Raw genomic sequence first — 26,860 nt, forward strand, 5'->3', positions numbered from 1 at the left:
AAGAACTTCAAGAAGTCCGATTACCAACTTTCAAATCTGGTCTACTTGGTGAAGGAGTGCTTGTGAATAGGTACAACCCCAAACATAGCCTAACACTACCAATCTTCCTCCTCAAATTCAAATCCTGAAATTCACACGAATTTTAGAAAAATTTAGAGATGCAGTTATACTCCTAAGTAAATTTGCTGATGGATAAAAAATTGCAATCTAATTTAGGGACAAACAAAACTGAATGGAGTAGAAAACCCTTAGTTAACCGCATTGTTCCCATGCCAGCCACCTGGGACTGTGTTCCATCAGCAATTCGACTGTCCACTTCTCTCTACAAGGGCTGATTTGAGTAAACAGCTTAGAATTGCCTGTCATATGATCTGAAGCCCCGAAATCAACAATCAACACATTGGACTGATTGCTGTTAACAGTAAGGGCAAGAATAGAATTACCTATATTGAGCCATAGTGCCAGTTGCAATTGCTGAGGAAGACGGACTGCATGGTGGTGAGCCAAAGATTTTCTGCAAAAACTCCAACTTCTCTTATGAAAGAAGCAGCTTCGGAGACCTTGGATTTGTCCTCCGAATTCACAACAGCACCTCTACTTTCTCGTTGGTTCAATGGCTTTAGGTCTGCTGGTTTGGCATGTAAATCCCAACATTTGTCCCAGGTGTGGCCAAGTTTATGGCAATAATCACACTTTAGGTGATCTTTCTTCTGCTTGTTGTGATTTGGCGGGGGTAACTGACACGGGCAGCAAGGGCAGTGGATTCAGGAGACAGATTAGGAGTCCCCATCATCACCTTTTTCCTGCTTTCTTCCCGTCTTACTTTAGTGAAGGCTTCCCGAAGGCTTGGGGTTGTCCTTGAGGAGCTGTCGACGGCTCCTGTATGACTCAGGATGACATCCGCCAATGAAGAACCCTTCTCGATAGCCATAACAGTCATGGACGAAGAGTAGGTTGGCACGAACAAGGCTTGGATCAAGACCAGAATGATTTGGGCGATGAATGAAAAGGACAACAACACGGAAGAAGGCGCAATGAGCGTTATCGAAAAGCAGAAGGTACTTCGCGATCAAGCAAATACTCAAGTTTGTTCAAAGACGGATGGGTCATCGACGATTATGGCCAAAGAAGACAGATACATAAAGGATCAAGGATTATGCTCTGATACCATGTAGAATTGAAAGTATTTTTCATATTTCATTCACGGTACAAAGGGGTATATATATACAAGGAGAACCCAATCAAATCTTATAGGATTGGACTCCTAAGAATCATCAATCAATCTCCTAAGATTGATCAATCAACTAACAAGGAAAGTTATAAAATCAAATAATTGAAAACAAATCAAATCTTCCTAGCTGTAAATCTGCCTAGCTGTACATATTTTAAATTGTAAGGGATTAAATGCTGAGAAATAAGATGTATCCACAGTTCTTCACTAAGCCCACTAATGAAGCTAGAAACAAAATGGGCTTCGGACAAGGAAGGATTAGTAATAATCAAGGATTTTAGTTCCTCAAATTTTGTTTGATACTCCAACACTGATCCAACCTGTTTCAGCTTATTAAATTCTTCGATAATGTCAGTTATGTTTTTATCTCCAAACTTCTCACAAAATGTTACGACCCAGGGGTAGACTAGACATTTTGGGGGGGAAATCTTGTAACCGATTGTAACAAACAGGAAGTAAAGAGTGGTATGCAGTTGTAGACGGTTGAATGGTTGGAAACAGTTACAACTCCTTCAGCTGACTGTTAACTATCACACTGAAAGGAGTAGCCTTTAAGAAGGCTGTTGTAGAGAATCGGGACCAGTTTTTGGCAATAACAGAATTCTCCTCACTCTCTCGAATCTCTCCCTCTTGTTCTTTTCTCTCTCATTCTATCTGTTCCTTAACTTCTATTCTTTCTTCTTGAATTATACCTAAATTCCCAAATTGCCCAACCCTCAACTTGAGGGTGTGACAATTTGGTATCAGAGTCAGCAATCCCAGTAGTCTTAAGGCATGACTCAAAAGCAAGGGGCAACAATTGGCAGACGACAGTAGCTCCAAGCAAGGAAGGTGATCAAGACCAAGTTTTCAACTCAATCAAAGAATGGCTGAAGGGACCCAAATGAAGCAATTGGAATCAAGGATGGAGGCGCTAGAATTTGGCATGTCCCAAACCCAAGAAGTTATAATCCAGAGCTGAGAGGATATTGCGGGCATCAAGGAAAGTGTGCGAGAATTGAAGAAGAACAAGGAGACGGTGGAGCAGTATGGTCAGAAAATCAACAACATGTTCAACATGCTAACCGCACTACCTCGATTCCGTCTACCACCTGATTTTCCCCCAAGAACAAGTTCTGACCAAATCTTGGCCCGAGATGGCATTCTTCTTAGACCTAATGAAGGGCTGGAGCAGAGGATCGACCTACTTTAGAGCAAGGCAATCAGGTAAAAGAAACTGCTTCCCAAACTACTGTTCATACACCTATGCCTCAATGGGAAATTCCAGTGTTTGAGGGTGTGAAACCATGATGGTGGATCCGTCGTTGTGAAAGATTTTTTCAATTCTGTTGTATTAATAAGGAGCAGAAGGTTACCTTGGCAGCAGCCTATCTCAAAGATATGGCTGACTCCTGGTATCAAGGTTGGACACAAGCCAAGGGAGGTGAGTCTAGTTGGGCTGAATTCTCGGGGGACTTATGTGACCGGTTTGGAGAAAAGAGTATGGCAGATGCAGTCGAAGAATTTAACAAACTAAGGCAAGAGAGTTCAGTGATAGAATACCAAATGAAGTTTGAGGAACTGAGAGCATTGCTATGGACCTCTCAACCGAGCCTAACTGAACCATACTTTGTGTCCGGTTTCATTAGTTGATTGACGGATAAACGAAGGCCTATGGTTAAGATGATGATGCCAACATTGGTGAAACAAGCAACAAAGAAGGCAAGATTACAAGAAATAACCTTGGAGGCACTATTCAAGAAAAATAAGATCTAGATGAGGCCCAATCTGACCCAAAATCAACAAGTAGGAGGTAACTTTTAAGGTTGCGATATTGGGTCTAGGCCAGGGGGGAGCCAAGATTCTATCTAATCAAGGGGCGCACAGGAATCAAACCATGGAATAGCGGAGGCAATTGGGATTGTGTTTTAAATGTGGTGAGAAGTACAGTCCAGGGCATCAATGCATGAGGCAATTGTTGAATATGGAGGGGTTTGATGAAGAGAATGAAGAAGAAAAAGAAGAAAGAATGGCAGAGAGGTACCCGAGGACCCCATGGAGGATGGACAAGGGGACGAAGGAAGAGAGATTTCTTTCCATGCGTTGAAGAGAGGCTCAACTAGAAAAATCATTAAGGTGAAAGGGCAAGTGGGGAAAAGAAGACTAACAATCCTAATAGATAGTAGCAGCACCCATAGTTTCTTGAATAAGGCCAATGCTAGAAGTCTAAAATGTGAATTGACAAAAAACAAACCTTCTTTCGGTGACTATAATGAATGCGAACAAGATGTACATCCACCACAAGTGCGCTGACTTTAAGTGGCTGATGCAAGGTGTGGAGTTTATGGCCGATTTGAGGATATTGGTCTTGGGAGGGTATGATATCGTTTTAGAGGTAGACTGGATGAGGACTGTAAGTCTGTTAACTTTTAACTTCAACAAATTGAAGGTGACAGTGGAGGTTGAAGGGAAGAAGTCAACTTTGGTGGGCAACCTAGAACAAGGTGAGTGCAAATTGATATCTAGGAAAAAACTATAGAAGCTAATACAGAAGAAAGGAGGTCAGATCTCCCAATTGTATGTGTCAAAAGACCAGAAAAACTTTCAATCTATTTAACATAGCAAAACCGAACACAACATATATACAGAGAGGTTGCCAAGTTTAGGATATCTCCTAAGTTGGATACCTTCCTAAGTTAGCCTAAATGAGTTAGGCAACTCTCTAACTTAGCAATCTTCCTTAAACAAATTAGGAAGCTGCTTAAAAATAAAAGATTCTAATCTACAATTTACAATCAAATAAAAGATTACAAGTTACAATCAATCAACCAAGAAAAGGAAATAATATAACCAAGAAAAAGGGAATAATATCAGGACAAATCAACTCATTTGCTAACAGTATGCAATACAAGCAGTGGAATGGGAGGAAGATGGAGGGGCAGCAGGTGATCACTAGTCCATCTATCATCCAACTCCTTACTGGTAAAAACTTCTGATGACTTGCACTTACTCTAGACGAAATTTAAGGACTTATTTGCTTAACCAACTTCCCTACCACCCCAAAGACCCTTTGACCACTCTATACACCTTAAACCTATCACTAAGCATGTGAATATCAGATCTTATTGCTATGCACTTATACAAAAAACCGAAATATAAAAACAAGTCAAGGAGATGCTAGCTACCTCTATTATACAACCCAGCCAAAGTCCTCACGCATTACCAGTGCTCTTTGTTAAAAAGAATGATGGCACATGGCAATTCTGTGTGGACTATAAACAGCCCAATTCCAACACCATTAAAAACAAACTTCCCATACCTATTATTGAGAACCTAATCGATGAACTATTCGGTGCTACAATTTTTTTGAAATAGGATTTAAGAGCCAAATACCACCAAATCCGAATGAAGACATCAGATATATCAAAACAACTTTCCAAATACACCATGAGCTATATGAGTTCACTATTATGCCCTTCGAGCTTACTAATGCCTCAACTACTTTCCAAACCTTGATGAACCAAATTTTCAATCCTTATCTATGGAAATTTATACTCATTTTCTTTGATGATATACTCATATACAGCCCCAACCTTGAGCAACACTTATCCCACTTAAGATTATCCCACTTAAGAACAACCTTTGAAGTCCTTAGATCTAATCAATTGTATGTCAACTTGCCAAAGGAGAGATGGAATATTTAGGCCATGTCATTTCAAGAAGGGGGGCTAGCACTGATCCTAAAAAAATAAAAGCTACGGCGGGCGAGTTGGCCAAGACCTACAACCGTCAAGGAGCTAAAAGGATTCTTGGGGTTGACCCTATAGGAAGTTTATTCAACATTATGGGGTGATAAGTAGGCCTCTTACATAGCTGCTCAAGAAGGACAATTTTCATTGGAACCCCAAGACTGAGGCTGCCTTCGGGACCCTTAAGAAGGCTATGACTCAAGCACTGGTTACGGCACTACTTGACTTTTCTAATCCCTTTGTTGTGGAAACAGATGCATGTGACAGCGGAGTAGGGGCTGTACTTATGCAGGAAGGAAGATCTTTGGCCTAAATCAGCCAAGCTTTGGCTCCCAAGCACTTAGGGCTGAGTGTTTATAACAAGGAACTAATTGTTGCATTGGTGGCTATGGATAGATGGAGACACTACTTAGAAGGGAACCTCTTTGTGATTAAAACAGATCATGAAAGCCTCCAATTTCTACTTCAGCAAAGACTTCACACCCATCTACAAAGGAAAGGTGTATCCAAACTATTGGGGCTGGATTATACAATCCATTATTGGAAAGGGAAAGAGAATTTGGTGGCAAATGCCCTCTCACAAAGAGAAGATAACGGGGATTACCAAGTCATCAGAGTTGTGGTACCCAATTGGGTCAAGGATGTTACAGGAAGCTATGAGCAAACAGATTGGTTGAGGAAATTATTAGCTCAGTTGGTTGTCCAACCCAATGATTCGCGGGGTTATACACTCTCCAATGGGGTGATCAGATTCAAAGGGAGGTTAGTAGTGGGGGATGATAAGTTGCTAAAGGTGAGAATTTTGCGAGCACTACATTGTTCACCTTTGGGGGCCACTTAGGAGTGAGAGCTACTTATTACAGGATATGGCAATTTTTTTTTTTTTTTAGCCTAGATAGAAGAGAGATGTGGTGAAGTATCTGTTATCATGTGAGACTTACTAGTGTTGTAAGCATGAACTAGTAGCCTCTCCCGGGTTATTACAACCATTGGATACACAGGAACAACCGTGGGAAGGGATCTCTATAGATTTTATAGAGGGATTACCGAAGTTAGAAGAGAAAGAGGTAATTTTGGTGGTAGTGGACAGGCTGACCAAATTTGCCCCTTCCTCAACCTAACTCACCCTTTTTCGACTCAAGAATTGGCTTAGTTATTTCTAGATTATGTGGTTAAGATTCATAGAGTCCCTAAGTCCATTGTATCGGATAGGGATACAATTTTTACAAGCACTTTCTGGCAAGAGCTATTCAGGAGTTTGGGAGTAAGGTTGCACATGTCGACAGCCTACCACCTGGAAGCCGATGGCCAAACTGAGAGGGTGAATCAATGCCTTAAGGCATATTTGAGGTGCATATGTTTCACTAAGCCTAAGAGTTGGAAGAAGTGGCTATCTCTAGCACAATGGTGGTACAATTCTAGCTACCATAGTGCTATCAAAATGACCCCCCCCCCCCCCCCTTTGAAGCAACATTCGAGTACAACCCTCGCCCCTATTACCAGCCATTCCTAATTCTTCGACCACTATGTCAATAGTTGAGCACTACTCACAGTAGAGACAAGAGGTACTAACAGTCCTAAAGAGAGAACTTGCTGCAGCCTAGGACCAAATGATAGACTGCCAATAGGAGGAATGACAAATCATTATGGTGGGGGATAGGGTGTTTCTTAAGGTCAAACACTTCCTACAGCCTACTTTTTCAACCACCCTGGCCGCGAAGCTCAGCCCAAAATACTTTGGGCCCTATACCATAGTAGTTAAAGTTGGAAAGGCGGCTTACAAGTTGCAATTGCCTGTGGGAGTAAATATACATCCGGTGTTCCATGTCTCATTGCTCAAAAAATCAGTGGGACCTAATGCTTCTACTAGTTCGGATCTGCCCCCTATGGAAGAAGATATTGAAGGAGTGATTGAGCCCCAGGCCATTGTGGACAGAAGGATAATTTACTAGGGCACAGCACCCATCACCCAAGTATTAGTGCAGTGGACACACTTGCACCCTGATCATACTACTTGGAAATACTTGCCAGAATTGTTGAAGCAATTCCCACGGACAACCAACCTACTTTAAATTCTTGAGGACAAGAATTTTCTCATCGGGAGTGGAATTGTTGCAACCCAAGGGTGGACTAGACATTTGCGTGGGGGTGGGGGTGGGGGTGGGGGTTGGGGGGGGGGGGGGGGGACGGAAATCTTGCAACCAATTGTAACAAACAAGAAGTTAAGAGGTGGTAGGCGGTTGTAGACAGTTGGTTGAATGGTTGGAAACAGTTACAATTCCTTCAGCAGACTGTTAACCATCAAACTGAAAGGAGTAGCCTTTAAGAAGGCTGTTGTAGAGAATTGGGATCAGTTTTCAGCAATAACAGAATTCTCCTCACCCTCTAACTCTTGAATCTCTCCCTCTTGTTCTTTTCTCTCTCGTTCTATTTGTTCCTTCCTCAACTTCTATTCTTTCTTCTTGAATTCCACCTAAATCCCCAAATTGCCCAACCCTCAACTTGAAGGTGTGACACAAAATTCCTCAACAAAATCCTTCCATACACACTCCACTCCATGCCTTCCCATCCCTGATGCCAAGCATCAGCAGCATCATTCAAATAAGCCCAAGACAAATTAACCTTCTGAAGATCTAATATATTATAGAATTGAAACAATTTTTGACATCTCCTCACCCACCACCTAGCGTTCTTGCCATCGAACGTAGGGATCTCTAGTTTTGGAACAGGAATATTACTCTGATTATTTTGACCATTAACAGTGTTGTTCTCCAGCCTTCTATCAAACATCTTAACTGCAATATTTTCTCTCAACCTCTTATCACAAGTAATCTAGACTATCTAGGGTTAAGTCCATTACCTTCCAGTATAGGATTTACATTTTCTTTCGGCGGAAAGTCCACCGATATACTCATCTGAGGTATCTTAGAAAACATTTGCAAAAATCCGTCAAGTCTCTTTGCAAGTTCTTCCATCGAAGCATCCAATTTTTTTTCTAACAACTGTATTCCTTCTTGATTCCTACTCAATCCAGTCTCCAGCGTTTCCATTTGAGCTTGCAGGTCACTCACCAAGGAATTAACCTGATTAACCTGTGCCTCCAGCTACTGCATGCGAGTGCCGTCTGCCATGGATCTCGATCCAGTAATTCCAAGAGCTGTCTAGTCCAGCAATCCAATAATCAACTGCTCTAATACCAAAAATGTCAAGACCTAGGTCTTGATTCTCGGTATTTGGAATTGCAGAAATTCAAAACGAGTGAGAAGAATGTAGAGAGAGAGAGAGAGAAACAGAGAACTGTACTAAGATTGTTATTTCTAATATCCCAATACAATCTGGATTGGCCTTTTTTATAAAACTAATCAACCATTCAATTACAGAATGTAACTGAATGTGCAAGTTGGCACTCAAATACAAATTGAAATAGACTACTAACCAATTCCTGGGAAAATGATCTACTACAATGCTTCCTCACAAAATTACACACCCCACGAACTTCACATTAGTTGACAGGGAATGGCCAATCCCTTCTTTTACATACAAAATAATCTACTCAAGTCATTAAGCAGCCCATGGCTATAGCTTTGTTTAGTAGAAAATTTAAGACTGCCAAGCATGAAATGTGAGCGAACACAAGGGAACAGAACTTCATGCCAAAAAAAGCCAGGAGGACTGAGCCAAAGTTACAGTTCTCATATGCATATTCCAACAAACAGAAGAAATTGGGTACAGGTCATCAAGTCGACCAGTTTCACATATTTCCTTGAGCCCCATTAAGTTAATATTTCTCTAATTTGTGTCCTCGTTCTATTAAACTTGAATGCAATATGTTCTGTCAAAATCCTTCTTCTGGGAAGCAAAGATTATCTACCAAACATATCACCTTTCCTAATTTAGATCAACAAACACTTGTCGCAAAATTATTCCAAGTTTTAGCATCGCAATATCCATGCACGTTATCAGTTCTGTAAAGTCTGGGCCAAATAGTGTGTCATATATGCACGCTTCTTTTGCACATGCTATATAGCACGAGTTCCACTTTTATAATACCAAAGAAATTTTAGCACTCCAATTTTGGGGTTTTCTGAGTCTATAGGAAACCAAACTAAATTTACAACTCTACATAACTGGAATATATAGATTAAGAAATATGAAAACAAGTTTAACAAATCTGTGAAGTCTGGGCCAAATAGTTTGTCATATATGCAAGCTTCTTTTCCACATGCTAATATAGCACAAGTTCCACTTTTATTAAACCAAAGAAATTTTAGCACTTCTAGTTTGGGGTTTTCTGAGTATACAGAAACTAAACTATATTAGAACTTTACATAACTGGAATATATAGATGAAGAAATATGGAAACAAGTTTTCCAAACAATATATTGAACATTCTCTATTTTATTGAGTATGTAAAAGAGAATGAGGCCCATTTTAATTTTTTTTACTCTCTTAAATAAAGAAAAGAACCAAAAACAAACTCAAAAGAGAAGGCAATAACAGCTGAGAGTGTGGTCCAAAAGAATTAGCACGACAAGCATGTTTCACCAACGGCTTAACAAACCTGCTGACTGCCCTATGATAGATATCCCATGTCATTAGAAGTGGGTGGCATGTAAAACTCTCTTGTTCACTTAATTTGAATTTATAAAGCAATTTGGGTTTCAACCAAATAAGTTTAAGGAAGATATGGAATATTGCTATCTCATGTTTGGAAAGTTCAATACTGTTTCAAATACCATGACCCCAAATGCAGCATTGTGTTTTATCCCGAAGGCATGGAAATGGAGTTTTAACATTTAGGTGTGGAGTAAACTGAAGGAACAAACCTTTGAGGTGAACAAGTCCACCATGGATCCCTGAACATCTCTCTAAATCCAACTTCAACAAGTTATTTAAGCCAGCAAAGACACTCAGTCCTTGAGCAGTAATCTGATTGTTTCTTCTGAAGCTCAAAGTTGTCAAGTTTGAGAGACCTGCAGGTAATCAAAAAAAAAACGAACACAAACTAAGCCAAATGCACCAAGTATGACACAAATACCTTCTCTTTGCAATCCATAGTGTCTAAAATTCAATGTACAAAGAAGAAAAATCATAAAGACAAAGCTGCAAAGATGATTCTACAGTTAATTTGGCTCAGAGACAAATCAGCCTAAACTAAGAGCTTAACATGGCAAAAGACTTGTTATAGAAACTGGATCTAGAGCATTCAATGTTGTAAATGCAGAAGGCTTCGGATAGTCAACTATGTAAATGTGGAAAGTAGAATATCCTGAAGTATAATCCTAGGATCTAAACTGTATATATTGGTGTAATGTGCCTCTGTAATATGAATATACAGAGTATTTTTCATCCATCTCTTACATGGTATCAGAGTAAGGTATTTTACCCTAGTTGAGTAAAACTATCGGGCCAAAGTTGAAGCAGCCATAGTCGCGCCCAAAGATAGTCATGAGGTGCAGCACTGTTGTGCCCTAGATCGCGAAGTTGAAGTAGCCCTGTACGAGCCTTGTCGTGCCCTAGATCACAAAGTCAAAGCAGCCTTGTCATGCCCTAGATCCGGTCGCGAGATCCAGAACCAACCGCAGATCATCCGCCTTCTTTGCACCTTGTTGCTTCTGCCTTGCGGCTGTTTCTGCTCCGAGTGACTGCTGTGTGCGGCTGCTGCATGTGGCAGCTTCTACTCCAGCCTCCTGCATTCTCCGGCTTCTGTCACCCTCCTGCTTACTGTCGCTGTGTTGCAGACTCACTAGTGACCTGCTCCGACCACACTGCAACTCACCGGAAGTAGCCCTTTTGCATCCCCAGATTCCTGTTGAATCCCGATATTTCAAGTTGCAGTTGCATCGTTATTTTTTGGCAGCCAGTTCCAGGTTTTGTGTCGTTTCTGTAGTAGTGTTTTCATTTTCTGATCCGGTTGAATCAGTTGGGTAGAGACCTTGATAGCAGCCCAGGAACCAAACACCACTAATGCCACCAAACAAGTGGGTGCTAAGGAGGCATGACAACAAAAATCACATAGCACAAACTTAATGGTAGGAACTATTTAGACTGGAGCAAAACTGTTCAGGTATATCTTCGCAGCATTGAAAGAGATGACCATCTCACTGATGAACTGCCCTCTAATGCTGCTACAAAGAAGGTATGGCTGCGTGAGGATGCCAAGAAATTTCTGCAGATCCAAAACTCTTATCAACACCAAGGTAATTGGCCTAGTGAACCATTGTGAATTTGTTAAGGAGCTTATGGATTCCTAACCTTTCTATACTCTGGTAAAGGTAATGTTTCGCGCATCGATGATGTACGTAAAGAGTTTTACCACCCAGAAAAGTAGGATAGGACTCTTACAGAATATTTTATGGATTTCAAACTGGTGTATTAAGAGTTGAATTCTCTTCTTCCCTTTAGTACTGATGTAGAAACGCAGCAATCCCAGCATGAACAGATGGCTGATATGAGTTTTTTGGCAGGCTTACCAGCAGAGTTTGATGCTGCCCGCACGCAGATTTTGTCCAGCCTAGAGCTTGCATCTCTTTATGATGTCTACAAGCCGAAATTTTTCATCCTCCTCCAGGTACCAATTCAGCCCTTGTCAGTTGTAGTTGTAGTTGTAGTAACTGGACCACAAATGGACATCGTGGCGGAAAGGGTGGTCATAGAGGAAAGCATAATGGTGATACTAGTGAAAATGGGGGGTCATGGTTCAAATACTAGCAACAGACCTACATGTTATCACTGTGGTGAAGTTGGTCACACTAAACGCACTTGTTGGAAGCTTCATGGGAAAGCCTCACAACTGTCTGTTGCCAATATTGTGTTACGCTAACTAGTTGTTAGTAGAGATAACAGTATAATTGCGCTATTAGAATGTAAATAAATCGTTGTGCTTAGCTGGGGGAATGTCCCAGCATGCAAGATCATGTGAAGCGTAACCAACGCACGCAGAAGCCACTTGTAAGTGCACATGGCCACTTGTTCGTGCACATGGGCGAGGCCCAACGGCTTTTGGCGCCTAATTGAGCGTGATCAGTATATAAACTGATCAGGGGCGCCTTATTGAGAATGTTGAATGAAATCAGGAAATCAGTTTCCTCCTTGATTCATTTCTCTCCTAAATTTCTCTCTTCTCTTTTCCCTCCAAATTCTCTCAAATCCTCTCTCTCATTTCCTCTCGCCAGTCTCGACTACGCTTGTTAGATCAAAAAATCTGAGAAATTGGTATCAGAGCAAGCTCTGGGCCAGATTGTTTGAAGGCGATCGGATCAATGGCAGATGGTACTAGGATGCGTCAGATGGAGATGCAACTTCAACAGGTAACAGCAATAGTATCAGAGATGCAAGGAAGAGTTGAAACAGTGGAAGAAAGGATAGGATCGACGGTGGATAGGAAGCTGGAGACTCTGGCTGATTGACTCAGGGGGGATATGCGCTTGCAAATCCGAGAGGAATTGCAAGAAGTTCGAGATCAAGGGAATTTGTTGCGAGATCAGCTGCAACAATTTATGTTGATGTTGGCAAATCAACCACAGGTAAGGATCTTCCCTGATTTTCCACCTAGAGAACGAACGGAACCAATTCTACAAGGAATTGGTATGCCACACCGACATGCGAAAATTACCGAATCGGAAGAAGAGCCAACGGTAAGTGATGAACCGGTAGTAGACCGGTGGCAGGGATTTCCAATTCCTAAACTGGAACTTCCAACCTTCGAAGGTACTAAACCGCGATGGTGGTTGAGAAGGTGTGAGAAGTTGTTCGAGATTCACCAAGTACTAGAGAATCAGAGGGTGGCCTTGGCAGTAGCATATCTTCACAATGAAGGAGATGTGTGGTTCCAAGGATGGTCCAGGGTAAGAGCGAACTATAATTCGAAGGACTTCACCAAAGGCCTCAACGAAAGATTCGGAGAACGAGGACGGTTGGATATAGTACAGGAATTTAATTGCTTGAGGCAGGAAGGCTCAGTGATGGACTATCAAGTGAAGTTTGAAGAACTCGAGTTCTTAATGCTCAATTGGAACCCCGACCTCACTGAAGATTATTTTGTATCAAGATTCATAGGAGGACTTAATGAGGAACTTCGATCAGCAGTACAAGTTCTTAGGCCCAAGACAATTCCTGAGGCAACGGAAGGGGCTTACCTGCAGGAAATGACGTTTGACGCGTTGCTGAGGAAACAAAAGGGACAGATCAGAGGAGCCCAAGGAGGAATGGTATATCAGGGTGGTAGACCACCAGGAAGAGAGGCAATGAGGACGGGTCCTAATACCAGGTATTCCGCATTACCTACACCCCTTCTAAATACGTTGAGCAGAGACCAGCTGTTGGAGCAAAGGAGGAAAGCAGGACTATGTTTTAAGTGTGGAGAAAAATACACACCAGGGCATCAGTGTAGGAAACTATTGTTGTTGTTGGACGGTGAAGAGGAAAGGGACGAAACAGAAGAGTTGGTAGCAATGGAAGAAGAAGAGGGCAAGGGCAGTGGCGTCATATCATTACACGCTATTAAAGGAGTGGCTAACAGCAAAGTTATTAAGGTAGAGGGGAAGGTGCACAATAGTTTTCTCATGGTGTTAATCGACAGTGGGAGTACCCACAGTTTCATTGATGAAACGACAGCTAAAAGGATGGGGTGGCCAACAGCGAGGACACAGCCATTATTAGTCACGGTAGCCAATGGAGATAAAGTTCTCAGCAAATCAGCTTGCATGGGGTTTTGCTGGGAGATGCAAGGGGAGGAATTCCAGGCTGATCTTAGACTACTCAGATTGGGGGGCTGCCATATTGTGTTGGGGGTAGATTGGATGCGGGAAGTGAGTCCCATTAGTTTTGATTTTAATAACATGGAAGAAACGTTGGATAAAAAAGGGAAGAGAGTGGTTCTGCAAGGCCACATGGAGGTAGGAGCATGCAAGCTGATAAGGGGCAAGAAGTTACAACGAATGTTCAAAAAGAAGTGGGGACAAGTGGCTCATCTATTTTCCATTGAGGCCAGCGATCAGCGAGGGGAGCAATTTCAAACAGTAAGCTCAAAGTCTTCGCAACAGGTACACGAACTGACCCTTTTAGATTCATTGCTGAATAAATATCAAGATCTCTTCGTAGAACCTAAGACTTTACCTCCTAAACGTTCCTTGGACCATACTATACCTCTCATACCCCAAGCCGAACCTGTCAACATCTGTTCTTATCGGTATCCACCTAAACTCAAATCCGAAATTGAGAAAATGGTCAGGGAAATGTTAGATCAATCCATTGTCCGCCCAAGCCACAGCCCTTTCGCTTCCCCTGTCTTATTAGTAAAAAAAAAATATGGAACTTGGCGTTTTTGTGTTGATTATAGACAGCTTAACGCCATCACTATTAAGGACAAGTTTCCCATTCCCATCATTGATGATCTACTTGATGAACTCAAACATGCAACCATATTTACTAAGCTAGACTTAAGGACTGGATACCACCAAATTAGAGTCCATCCTGATAACACTTTCAAGACAGCCTTCCGAACACATCGTGGGCATTTTGAGTTTACTGTAATGCCATTTGGCCTCATAAATGCCCCAGCTACATTCCAAGCTCTTATGAACCAGATTTTTGAACCCTACCTTAGAAAATTTGTGCTGGTTTTTTTTTATGACATACTAATCTATAGCCCCTCTTTTGACCAACACCTTAGCCACCTTAGGGCTACATTCGAGATCTTGCGATTCAATCAGCTATGTATCAAGTGGTCGAAATGTGCCTTTGCACAGTCCCAAGTCGAGTATCTTGGACACATTATATCAAGAGCAGGTGTGGGAACTGATCCGAAGAAGATTGAAGCCGTTATGGCTTGGCCCAAACCTGCAAACATATTAAGGGGTTTTTTTGGGGCTTACTGGTTACTATCGGAAATTTGTGAGGAACTATGGCTCCATAAGTAAACCGTTGATAGACATGTTAAAGAAAAATGGATTCCAATGGAACACTAAGGTAGAAGAGGCCTTTGAGCAGTTAAAAGCAGCCCTGAGCAGCATGCCTACATTAGGGCTTCCTAATTTTGATAAGCCCTTTACATTAGAAACAGATGCAAGCAACACTGGCATAGGAGCGGTATTGACTCAAGATGGAAGACCCTTGGCCTTTCTCAACCAAGCCTTAGCCCCAAGACATCAGGGCCTTAGTATCTATGAGAAAGAGCTGATGGCAGTGCTAATGACAGTAGAGAGGTGGCGCCACTACTTGGAAGGAGGAAAGTTTATAATCAAAACAGATCATGAGAGTTTGAAATACATTTTACAACAAAGATTGCACAACCAGTTACAGGAAAAAGGTATGTCTAAACTCATGGGCTTAGACTATGTGATCCAATACAAGAAGGGAAAAGAAAATGTTGCAGCAGATGTATTATCCTGCCGTCATGAAGAAGGGATGGCCGCAACTATATCTACAGTGGTACCCGATTGGTTCTAAGAAATTACTGACAGCTACCACGAGGACGGATGGACCAAGGATCTCCTAGAACAGCTAACTGTGAACACTACCAGCAAACCAGGGTACTCACTTACTAACGGAGTGATAAGATACAAAGGCAGGATAGTGATCGGTGATTGTAAGGAACTGAAGGACAGGATAATTCACGCGTTGCATGGATCACCCATCAGAGGACACTTGGGTATCCAAAACACATACCACAAAGTCAGACAGTTATTTTTCTGGCTGCAACTAAGGAAGTATGTGTGGGAATATGTCTTGAGTTGTGAGGTTTGTAGACGATGCAAGCATGAAACAGTAGCCCATCCCGACTTGCTTCAACCTCTAGAAGTTCCAGATCGCGCTTGGACTAATGTTACTATGGATTTTATTGAAGGCCTACCAAAATCGGAAGGGAAGGATTGTATCTTAGTAGTTGTAGACAGATTCACAAAATTTAGCCACTTCATCGGCCTAACCCATCCGTTCTCAGCTCAGGAAGTGGCTCGAATCTACTTGAATAATGTGGTAAAGCTACACAATGTTCCTAGATCAATTGTCTCTGACCGAGACAAAATATTTACCAGCCTGTTTTGGAAAGAGTTTATGAAAGGCCTTGGAACCAAACTCCTAATGTCTACAGCATACCAACTTGAAACGGATGGCCAAACCGAACGCGTTAACCAATGCCTGGAAGGTTACCTACGGTGCTTCAGTTTTGTGCAGCCCAAAGGATGGCATAAATGGTTGGCAATGGCGCAGTGGTGGTACAACACTAGCTTCCACAGCTCACTTAAGATGACCCTATTCGAGGCCCTTTATGGTTACAAACCAGATTTACTCCCTGCCCTAGGAAGTCACACAACAATAGCCACCGTGGAAACCTACCTCCAACAGAGACAAGAAGTATTAAGAATGGTGAAAGATGAATTGGCCAAGGCACGTAACCGAATGAAACAACAAGCTGATCGAAAGAGAAGCGAACGAGTATTTTTTGTAGGGGATGAAGTCTACTTAAAGCTCAATCCGCAACATTACAAGGCATTAACTAAACAGCCCATTTCAAAGTTGAATCCTAAGTTTTATGGCCCTTTCAAAATTGTAGAGAAAATCGGCATTGTGGCCTACAAACTGAAACTACCTGCGGAAGCAAGAATACATCCAGTCTTTCATGTATCCTTGCTGAAGAAATCAGTAGGCAGCCAAAGCTCTACCCCAAGCTTACCTCCTATAGTGAGAGAAATACCTCCGGAGGCAGTTCCCATGGCCATTGTAGACAGACGAGTGACACACCACAATGGCGTTCCTATGATTCAGGTGTTAGTTCAATGGTCTTCCTTGCATTCCGACAACAATACTTGGGAGTACTTATCAGAACTTCTCCAGCAATTTCCCAATGTGGCAAGCCTACTACATATTTCTTGCGGACAAGAAACATTTTAAGGGGCTGGGATTGTTACGCTAACTAGTTGTTAGTAGAGACAACAGTATAATTGCGCTATTAGAATGTAAATAAATCGTTGTGCTTAGCTAGGGGAATGTCCCAGCATGCAAGATCGCATAAAGCCTAACCAGCGCACCCAGAAGCCACTTGTAAGTGCACATGGCCACTTGTTCGTGCACATGGGCGAAGCCCAACGACTTTTGGCGCCCAATTGAGCTTGATCAGTATATAAACTGATCAGGGGCGCCTTATTGAGAATGTTGAATGAAATCAGGAAATCAGTTTCCTCATTGATTCATTTCTCTCCTAAATTTCTCTCCTCTTTTCCCTCCAAATTCTCTCAAAATCCTCTCTCTCTTTTCCTCTCGCCAGTCTCGACTATGCTTGTCAGATCAAAAAATCTGACATATTGCTACTCATGATAAGAACCCTCATAAACAAACAGTTCTAACCTTTGTTGATGAATACGCTCATTTTATCCAATATCAGTCCTCCAAATCATCTATCAATGCCCCGACAGCCATTGGTGATCCCTCAGGCAATCCTACTACATGCCTTATGTTATCCTCTACCAAATGGATCATTGATTTCGATGCTACAGATCATATGACCGAGAACTAGGTATTTTCTCATCCTTTGATTCTCAAACTTCATTCCCAAATGTAGCTAATGGGTCCATTGCATTTGTCGTAGGCTCTGGGCTTACCCACCCTACTCCATCTCTTTCATTGTCCTCTGTTTTATGCCTCCCTGATTTCTCTTTTAATTTACTCTTTGTCAGTAAACTTACTTGTATCCTTAACTATTGTGTCTCATTTTTTCCTACCCATTGTGTCTTTCAAGATCTTATGACGAATAAGATTATTGATAAAAGGTATGAGTCGGTGGCTTGTATCTTCTAGATAGTACTTTTACACCATCAGTTCCACAACTAGCCGCTTGCTCAATGTCCTCTCTCCTCTTGATCTCCACTGTCGTCTAGGACATCCCTCCTTATCAACTTTGAAGAAGCTGTCTCCTCATTGTTCTTCTTTATCTCATTTAGAATGTGAGTCATGTCTATTTGCTAAACATCACTGTGTCTTATTTCCCTCGCATTAATTAATGTACTTCGTCTACTTTTATGTTAATCCATTCTAATGTTTGGGATCCATGTCCAATACATTCTAAGTCTAGATAATGGTATTTTGTCACCTTTGTTGACGATTATTCTCGTGCTACTTGACTCCATTTAATGAAATCTCTCTCTAAATTATTCTCATTATTTCATTCTTTCCTAGTTGAGATTCAAACACAATTTCATACTAATGTGCGTGTTTTACGTAGTGATAACTGATAATGCCATTGAATATCTTTTTACTCCATTTACCTCTTTTTCTATCACAACATGGCATTTTTCATGAATCATCTTGTGTTGATACCCCACCCCAAGAATAGTGTTTGCTGAAAGGAAACACAGACACCTCTTGGAAACTAGGCCCGAGCTCTTCTTTTCCACATGAAAGTTCCTAAATCTTTTTGGGTTGATGCCGTTTGTACTGCCTTCTTTTCCACATGAAATTTCCTAAATCTTTTTGGGTTGATGCCGTTTGTACTGCCTACTTCTTGATTAATCGCATGCCTTCGTCTGTCCTTGGGGGGATATTCCCTACTCTATCTTATTTCCTTCTCAACCTCTCTTCCTTGTTGAACCTCGTATCTTAGGTTGCACTTGTTTTGTCCATGATGTTCATCCTCACTTGTCTAAGTTGGATCCAAAATCTCTTAAGTGCATTTTTCTTGAATACTCTCGTATTCAGAAAGAGTATCGTTGTTTTTCTCCTACTCTTGGACGATACTTGGTCTTTGCCAATGTAATCTTCTTTGAGACCACACCATTCTTTCCTATCTCCAATGAAAATGAGTATGTCCATGAGAATGATGATATTTTAGTCTACATTGTGACCACTCACATTGCTCCACTTGTGTCTCCTAACCTGCCTATTCTTCAAGTGTATTCTCGAAAGGCTCCGGCTTCACACCCTTCATCAGCTTCTTCTTCGTCTATGAATCCTCCTACCACCATGACTACCCCCATTCTTCCATCTCCAGATTTGAGCCTTAACCTTCCCATCGCTCTTCGCAAAGGTAAATATCAATGTACTCATCCTATATCTTCTTTACTTCTTACACACATTTTTCTTCCTCCCTTCAGTGCTTTATTTCATCTTTAGATTTGATCTCGGTTCCAATATGTTTATTTGAAGCTCTTTCACACCCTAGTTGGCGTGCGGCTATGGTGGATGAGATGCAGGCCTTGGATGAGAATGGTACTTGGGATCTAGTTCTTTTTTATGTTATACTCTTGTGATTGGTTTTGATGATGAAAACAACAATTGGTTTTTGAACCATAAGTTATGAGTCAAATACATGATTTTCAATCAAAAATCAATTTTAAGTACTTTGTTAAAATGAAAATCAAATGAATTATAATTTTCTTTATTTTTATACATGGAGATTTGCACAAACAAGTATTATAATAAAATCTCCTAAATGATTTTTCAAATATTAGTTTTGAATCATTGGTCAAAAAAAACTAAAATTTTTCGAAGGCAAAAGACCAACTAGAATATATTTTCTTGATAGATTGATGTTTTACCTTTGATATCACTTTGATGATAAAAATCAATTGAATTTTAATGATGAAATTATTTTATTAATGTTTATTATCTTGGTGCTTTAAATTATTTTTTTATGTTCTATTAAGCACCAAAATAAAAATTAATTCCATCATACAATTAAATGTCAAAAATCTTGTTATAGATTTTTTGAGGACTTTTGAAATATTATGTTTTTATTTAAATTGTTGAATGAAAATTAAATCAAATGCCAAAATATCTTGTGATAAATTTCTTAATGGCATTTGGAATATTATGTTTTTATTTGATTAAAACAATTATTATTAAATGAAAATTAATTTCATCATGTGATAAATTTGTATTTGAAATATTATGATTTTTATTTGATTAAAAAAGCTCCAAAAAGTTATTTTTCAAAGAGTTTTAAAAAAAAACTATTATTGCTACTCCATTTACTCGAACCCATGTCACTAGCCAAGCCCAAGACTTAAGTATGGGCATGGAACCACTCCAGCCGCGAGCTCCCTGTTTACTTATGCGCACAAAATTAATTATATGGTAATCTGAATCCTAGTGTTTGTCTTGACAAACTATCGACCGTTTGTTTTAAGATGTTAACTGTTTTTATAAAACTATCGATAGTTTCTATTAAATTGTCGACCGTTTCAAATATTGCACTCGGTTGTTGAATGTCGACAGCCCCTGTATCAAAGCTGTCGACAGTTCTTGAAAGCTGTCGACAATTCTTGAAAACTGTCGACCGTTTTAGCTAACATGTTGATAGTTGTTTGAATTTTAAGCTACCTGTTGACCATTTCTTTGAAACTATCGACCGTTTTTGTTCCAGAATCTTCTAACGGCTAGTTTGGCAACTTGCTCAAGATGCTCCACCTTCCACCAACGGCTATATTTTTGAATGGGCTCGAGATACACTATAAATAAAGGATAGATGGATGATTCAAGACATCCAAGAGAGTTCATTACAAGCTTATAAGTGTTTATTCTTCAAGTGCTTCATTGTTTTATTTATTTTTCTCACTAAAGGCTTTGATTATCATTTATATTTTTTTGTTCAAGCCTTGTATCTATTTTGAGAGATCTTGTAACTAAAAGTGTCTACTCTCAGATCATCTCTTATCTTGTATTACTTTGTAAAATTCCTAGTTTGTTATACTAGAGGACTTGTTTATTGAAACAAGGGGTTGAAATACCTAGCTCGGTGCTAGAGGACTTGCTTGTCTAAGCAAGAGGTTGTAAATCCTAACTTATTGCTAGAGGGACTATCCGAAGATATAAGAGGTTTTTAGTGGATTGGTTAAAAAATCCTTAGTGAGGAGTTAAGGTAGTGGATTAAGCTTGGTTTAAGCCAAACCATTATATATCATTGTGTCCCTTCTTTGCTTGTACTCTTTGTTTCATTTATTGTTCTAAGCATTTCAATAATCTTCATTTACACTAAAATCTCATTTTTCATCAAAAGGATTTTCAAGATCAATCAACTTTTTAAAACAACCCAATTCACCCCCCCTCTTGGATATTAGTGTCATTGCTATACAAACCTATCACTTTTACCTTGTAGGTAGTGTTCTAAAAGGCGCTAGGCGCTAGTCAGGCGGCAGACTGGCGCCTAGCGCCTGGGCTGCCTAGAGTTTTTTTTTATTTTTTATAAATATATTAACAAATATTAAAATAAATGATGTAACAACACTTGCTTGTAAATATTAAATATTTAAAATATTAACAAAGGCAGCAACAAGGAGCAGCAAGGAGACGACTCGGATGTGAGCAAATATTAAAGCTCGGTGCTGCAGCAAAGAGCAGCAACTTGCTGCTTGATGCTTGCTGCTGCAGCAAGCACGCAAGCTTGCGTTGCTGCAACATGCAGCAAGGAGCAGCAAGCTTGCGTTGCTGCTTGCTACTGCTGGTGGAGGTGGAGGAAGATGGATACATACCGGAGGAAGTGGCGGCGTGCGACGACAAGGCTAACAGGAATGGAAAGCAGCGACGGCAACTCTGCAACTGCAAGAGACGATGGTGGCGTGCGAGCACGAGAGAGGCGACGGTGACAGCGACTCTGCAATAGACAATCGGTGGTGGTGCACGCGAGAGAGAAGGGGAAAAAACAATCGACCAGGCTTCACGCGGCCATAATCGGCCAGGCGTTCACGCGGCTAGGCGGCCACGGTGGCCGCCTAGGCGCTGCCCAGTACCGATTAGCCGGGCCGGCGCCTAAGGTGGCCGATTAGGCCACAGTCGGGGCGGCCAGCGGCTGCCTAGGCCGCGTTTTAGTTCACTGCTTCTAGGAAGATGACTAGTGGATGCAAATGGGTCTTTATTGTCAAAGTTAATCCTAGCGATTCTATGGCTCAACTTAAAACCTGTTTGGTTGCAAAAAGGTATGCTCAAACTGATGGTGTTGATTATTTTGATACATTTGCTCCAGTGGCTAAACTAGCTTATGTTCGCTTGTTTATCTCTCTGGCTACTACTAATGATTGGTCCCCCTATCAATTCAATGTCAAGAATACTTTTCTTCGTGGTGACCTACAAGAGGAAGTCTATATGGAGCAACCACTTGGCTTTGTTGCTCAAGGGGAGCCAGGCAAGGTCTGTAAATTTTGAAAATCTCTATATGGTCTAAAACAAAATCCTCATGCTTGGTTTGGGCAGTTTAGTGAAGTTGTTCAAGAGTTTGGAATTGAAAAAAGTTCTTGTGATCATTCCGTGTTCTATCAACAATCAAAGGCTGGTATTAATATTATTAGTCGTATACGTTGATGATATTTTTATCATAGGGAGTGACAATTCGGGCATTGTAGCTCTTAAGTCCTTCATCCCATTGAGATTTAAGACCAAAGATTTGGGAGAGTTGAAATATTTCTTGGGAATTGAAGTAATGAGATCCAAAAAAAGTATCTTTCTCTCTCAACATAAATATGTCCTTGATCTTTTGACAGAAACAGGGAAGTTGGGGGTCAAACCATGTAGTGCGTCAATGATTACAAACCTGCAACTTACAGCCAACGAGGCAGAGCTGTTTAAAATGTTGAAATACATAGAACGTTGGTTGGTAAACTGAACTATCTAATTGTGACTCATCCAAATATTGCTTATCTTATCAGCATCATAAGTCAATTTATGTCCTCTCCTAAAATGACTCATAGGACTACTTTAAAACAGATTTTGTGCTATCTAAAAAAGGCCCCAAGACGTGGTATCTTATATAAAAATACAGGCACTCTAATGTTGAATGCTTCACATACACAAATTGGGCTTCTTCTAAGGTTGACAAGAGATTGATTGGGGTATTGTGACTTCATTGGTGGAAATTTGGATTCATGTAAGACTAAGAAGTGAAATGTAGTCTCTCAATCTAGTGCAAAATCAAAATATCGAGCAATGGCACAATCAACATGCGAACTTATGTGGATCCATCAGCTAATGAGTGAAACTGGATTGGATAATTCTCTACCTATGAAGCTATGGTGGATAATCAAGTTGCTCTTCATATTGCATCAAATTCAATTTTCCACGAGAGAACCAAACACATTGAAGTTGATTGTAATTTCATCCGAGAAAAAATCCAACAAAATATTATATCAACTGGTCATGTCAAGACAGGTGAACAACTAGGTGATATATTCACAAAGACATTGAATGGTTGTAGAATTGACTATCTATGTAACAAGCGGGGATGATTAACATCTATGCTCTAGCTTGAGGGGGAGTGTTATAGAAACTAGATCTAGAGCATTCAATGTTGTAAATATAGAAGGGTTAGGATAGTCAACTATATAAATATGAAAAGTAGAATATCCTAAAGTATAATCCTAGGATCTAGACTATATATATTGGTGTAATGTGCCTCTGCAACATGAATATACAAAGTATTTTTCGTCCATGTCTTACAAGACTAAATAGCATAAATAAAAGAAATGGAAAAACATTTATCCACAAAAAAGAAGAAAGGAAAATTTGAAGTCGCCATGGAACATATAGTGTATATAAATGGATAAAACTAAAAAGATCTTGGTGCTTTTTTCTAGGTCAAAAATGATTTGCTTGAGGGCAAGGAAGAGAATGTAACTACACAATCAAAACAAAAATGTAACATTTTATTCCTTGTCCAGGGTGATCATGATCATAATTCAACCCAATTCATTTTAAGAAGGATACTTAGTTCTTTAGCCTTTACTCTGAGTGAGTAACCACCACATAAATCTCCCAAAATCTATCAAGTTGCCTCGAACGAGGAAAAAAATAAAAGAAAGAACACTACAACAATCTGTGAAGAAATTATATTAACATAATATGAAAATCTATTACAACAAGAAGAAGCTTGAATACCATTAGATGGGGTTGACTACAAGGATTCAAGCTCGCCAATAATCTAAAATATGAAAATTCTATTATATACAAAATAGCAATCAGGCTGTGGAAAAATGAGGAAGCTTAGAAGAGTTAGTCACTAGCAATAGTAGTAAATGAAAATAAAAATAAAATCAAGGAGGAAAGAAAATAAAAAGTTTAAACAAACTAGATATGACTACAGTTAAATGCTATTTTACAAGATTTGTGTCTGATAGAACTGCTTCTTCAAGTAACAAGGCTATCAGATTTAATTTTTCCTGCATAAAACTCAAGAGAATTTGTTGATATATTTTTGTGCATATTCAACAAAGTTCACATATTATCTAAAACACACCACACATACAAAGAAACAGATTTTTCTAAACTCTAGAAAAGCTTTGACAAACGTAAGTCTTTCAAGGGAGGGGTTGGAGTACCACTGATGTGTTGTAGCCCGTGGTCTGAAATATAATCACAGTAGTTAAAATTCAATTCCTGGAGGTTTGTGCAGTTTTTGAGATAAGTCAACCCAGAGTCTCTAACACCAGAACCAGAAATATCCAAAGAAAGTAAAGATGGTCCCTGTGAAGAGATGACATCCATCCAACTGTCCTCCAACCCTGGATATTCTCCCAAATCAAGATCCTATCAATTGAAAGGCATATAGCAATTAGTAACATTAACCACCAAGTACGAATAAAAAGTAAAGAAAAAACCAATCTTATAGATTGTTTTATGAGTTTGTGGTTTGGCAACAACTTGCAATCTTTTTAATGGGATTTACCTGGAGAGCACAATCACGAAAAGCCTCAAGCAAAACCTCATTGAGACATTCTGAGTGCACTAGTTCATTGAAGATCTGCTGACTAATATCCCTTGGCAGGATGGTAAAGGTACCATATTTATCAATATCCTGTAAGAAGGTAAGAAGGCAACAACAATAAAAAATCAATGCACGGATAAAAAGACAACAGTTACAGCTAAGAGGCAATATCCACAGTCCCATGTATCAAAATTATGGTCCCCGTACACTCAATCTTTGGTGCTACCAGAACTGCTGTTAGCAGTAAACTAAGAGGGTTCTTATCAAGATACTCTTTCCTATGTTTCCTACAAGAACAATATACCTCGCGTATCTTGTAAATGCATAATTCCATCAAAGATGGGCATCTGGCTTTTCCATTCTCACTATCTGCAGAAAGTCGAGAAAGTGAGTTTCCCAACCACTTAGAACTCCCACTTTTGCAATATCTTCCAGAAACAGCTCTATTTACACCATCTTCATTGACCGGTTGGCCCCTCTTCCTAGAACAAGCTCCACCCATCTAGTAATGACCTTGTAATCAAAATAGATTTAAAGTAAATATACAAAGAAAAGTAGCATGCACTGTTGAACCACCAATAAGCAGCTCAATGCTTTGGATAGCTTATATAATGTTTTCAGTCTCTGAACTACGAACACAATCATACATGACAAAGTAGAGACAACTATACCAATAGCTGCCTATATCCAAACTGCAAAGCTGAAGTTTAAGGTACAACTCTACATAATTCAGCTACACCAACAAACAGTCCATGTGCTCTTTTGGTTATTTATTTGAACATTACTTTCGTAAAAAACTAAGAATAAAATGGGTGTTTGAGCACAATTCTTGTTGGACGCCATTTAACGCCAATGCAGGGCATTTGCCACGCAAAAGAAAGCATGCTTGGATGTTATAGCCCATAAGGAACATAATTTTAGAATAGCACATAATATGATACGAAAAAACAAGGGGGAAAATCTCTACTTTAACACTAAAAATTGCATAAATATGATACCATTTGTGTGACTTTGTGTGTGAATAACATGACCCAGAACACGCTAATCAGAAAATGTAGTTCATATCATGTTCATCACTTCCATCCGGCACATGTATCAGCCGCTAACTAATCAAATTTTAAATGATAAAAACGTACATACTTACGCCAATTTTTTATATCTAGTTTGTGAAGAAACACAACCACCAACGCTTAAAAGGAACAAAGATCGGTGGTTATATCTATAAGGGGCAGATACGTCTCCAAAAGGCACATCAAGACCCAAAAACAAAAATTTCTCCACTATTTAAGTGAAGATTGACATCATATTTACAGCAGAAAACAATTGATTCAAGTAGAATGTTCCACTTTCGTATCGTTCTGAGTCTCCTCCGTCGACAACCCTCCCAATAGCTACTGACAACAACACATGAAAACCAAACAAACATATCCAAATACGAAGCTTGTTTTTCTAGTCCTTTTTACTGTGGCAGGTGGCTCGAAAATCAGAAACTGTCAAAACTCAACTTAAACCAAGAACTAAGCATCAGTTCATTAATTGAAGCTTCTTATTCACAAATACTGGAGCAACAGCGAACCAGACAGTCTCTGTAATCAATAATCAAACAAATATATATATGCACAAGTACGCGGAGGAAATCAACCTGAAATCACAATCGCCTGATCATTTCACTTATTCGATTCTCACATCTAGAACAAGCAGAGAGAGAGAGAGAGAGAGAGAGAGAGAGAAGGAAGAAAAAAAGTAGCGTACAAAGAAGGGGGGAGAGGTGTGGCTGATGGCGAGCCAGTGTCCGAAGCTGGAGAGGACGCCACGTGGTGAGCGAAGCAAGGCAAAGGAAGGTTCGGAGTTAGGTGAGTTGGAAGATGGGATAAGCGACGGAAAGCAGGGCTATAAAAGCGGGGACCATTGCGGCTTGCTTTTATCCATTGGGCTGCTGGGCCCAACCGGTTGAAGATATTACACGCAATAGATATTTCTTTTTAATGTTTTGTGCAATCAGTCAGCTTGCCGGCTGCATAGTTAAAAGCCATAATAATAAGGGCATTGTTATTATCCTCCTAGTGGGTGTATGCAGGGTTGATGCTCGTGCTGATGACGGAGGGTCATTAATGGTGATCGTGGCCAATTAGTGGCTAAGACTTACACTCCTAACCTTAATCTAGAAATTGTGATAACATAGTATCTAAATTGAATAGAGATGAAATTAAGCTATTG

The 26,860-nt window shown here is 40.1% G+C and overlaps 1 protein-coding gene across 2 annotated transcripts in view; it reads right to left on the bottom strand.

The window, feature by feature from the left end:
• Window positions 1-26,446, bottom strand: part of LOC127790520 (uncharacterized) — a 99,003-nt gene extending 72,557 nt beyond the window's left edge. For both annotated transcript variants that reach the window (XM_052320069.1, XM_052320068.1), the window contains exons 1-5: window positions 26,286-26,446; window positions 24,948-25,156; window positions 24,605-24,733; window positions 24,258-24,465; window positions 9,786-9,932 (exon numbers count right to left, since the gene is read on the bottom strand). In XM_052320069.1, the coding sequence (XP_052176029.1) occupies window positions 9,786-9,932; window positions 24,258-24,465; window positions 24,605-24,733; window positions 24,948-25,145 (682 nt within the window). In that variant the 5' untranslated portion in view covers window positions 25,146-25,156; window positions 26,286-26,446. The remainder of the gene's footprint in view (window positions 1-9,785; window positions 9,933-24,257; window positions 24,466-24,604; window positions 24,734-24,947; window positions 25,157-26,285) is intronic.
• Between the last annotated feature and the right edge of the window lie 414 nt (window positions 26,447-26,860).

This window comes from Diospyros lotus, chromosome 14, assembly GCF_014633365.1.
Source record: "Diospyros lotus cultivar Yz01 chromosome 14, ASM1463336v1, whole genome shotgun sequence".
Classification (NCBI taxonomy): domain Eukaryota; kingdom Viridiplantae; phylum Streptophyta; class Magnoliopsida; order Ericales; family Ebenaceae; genus Diospyros; species Diospyros lotus.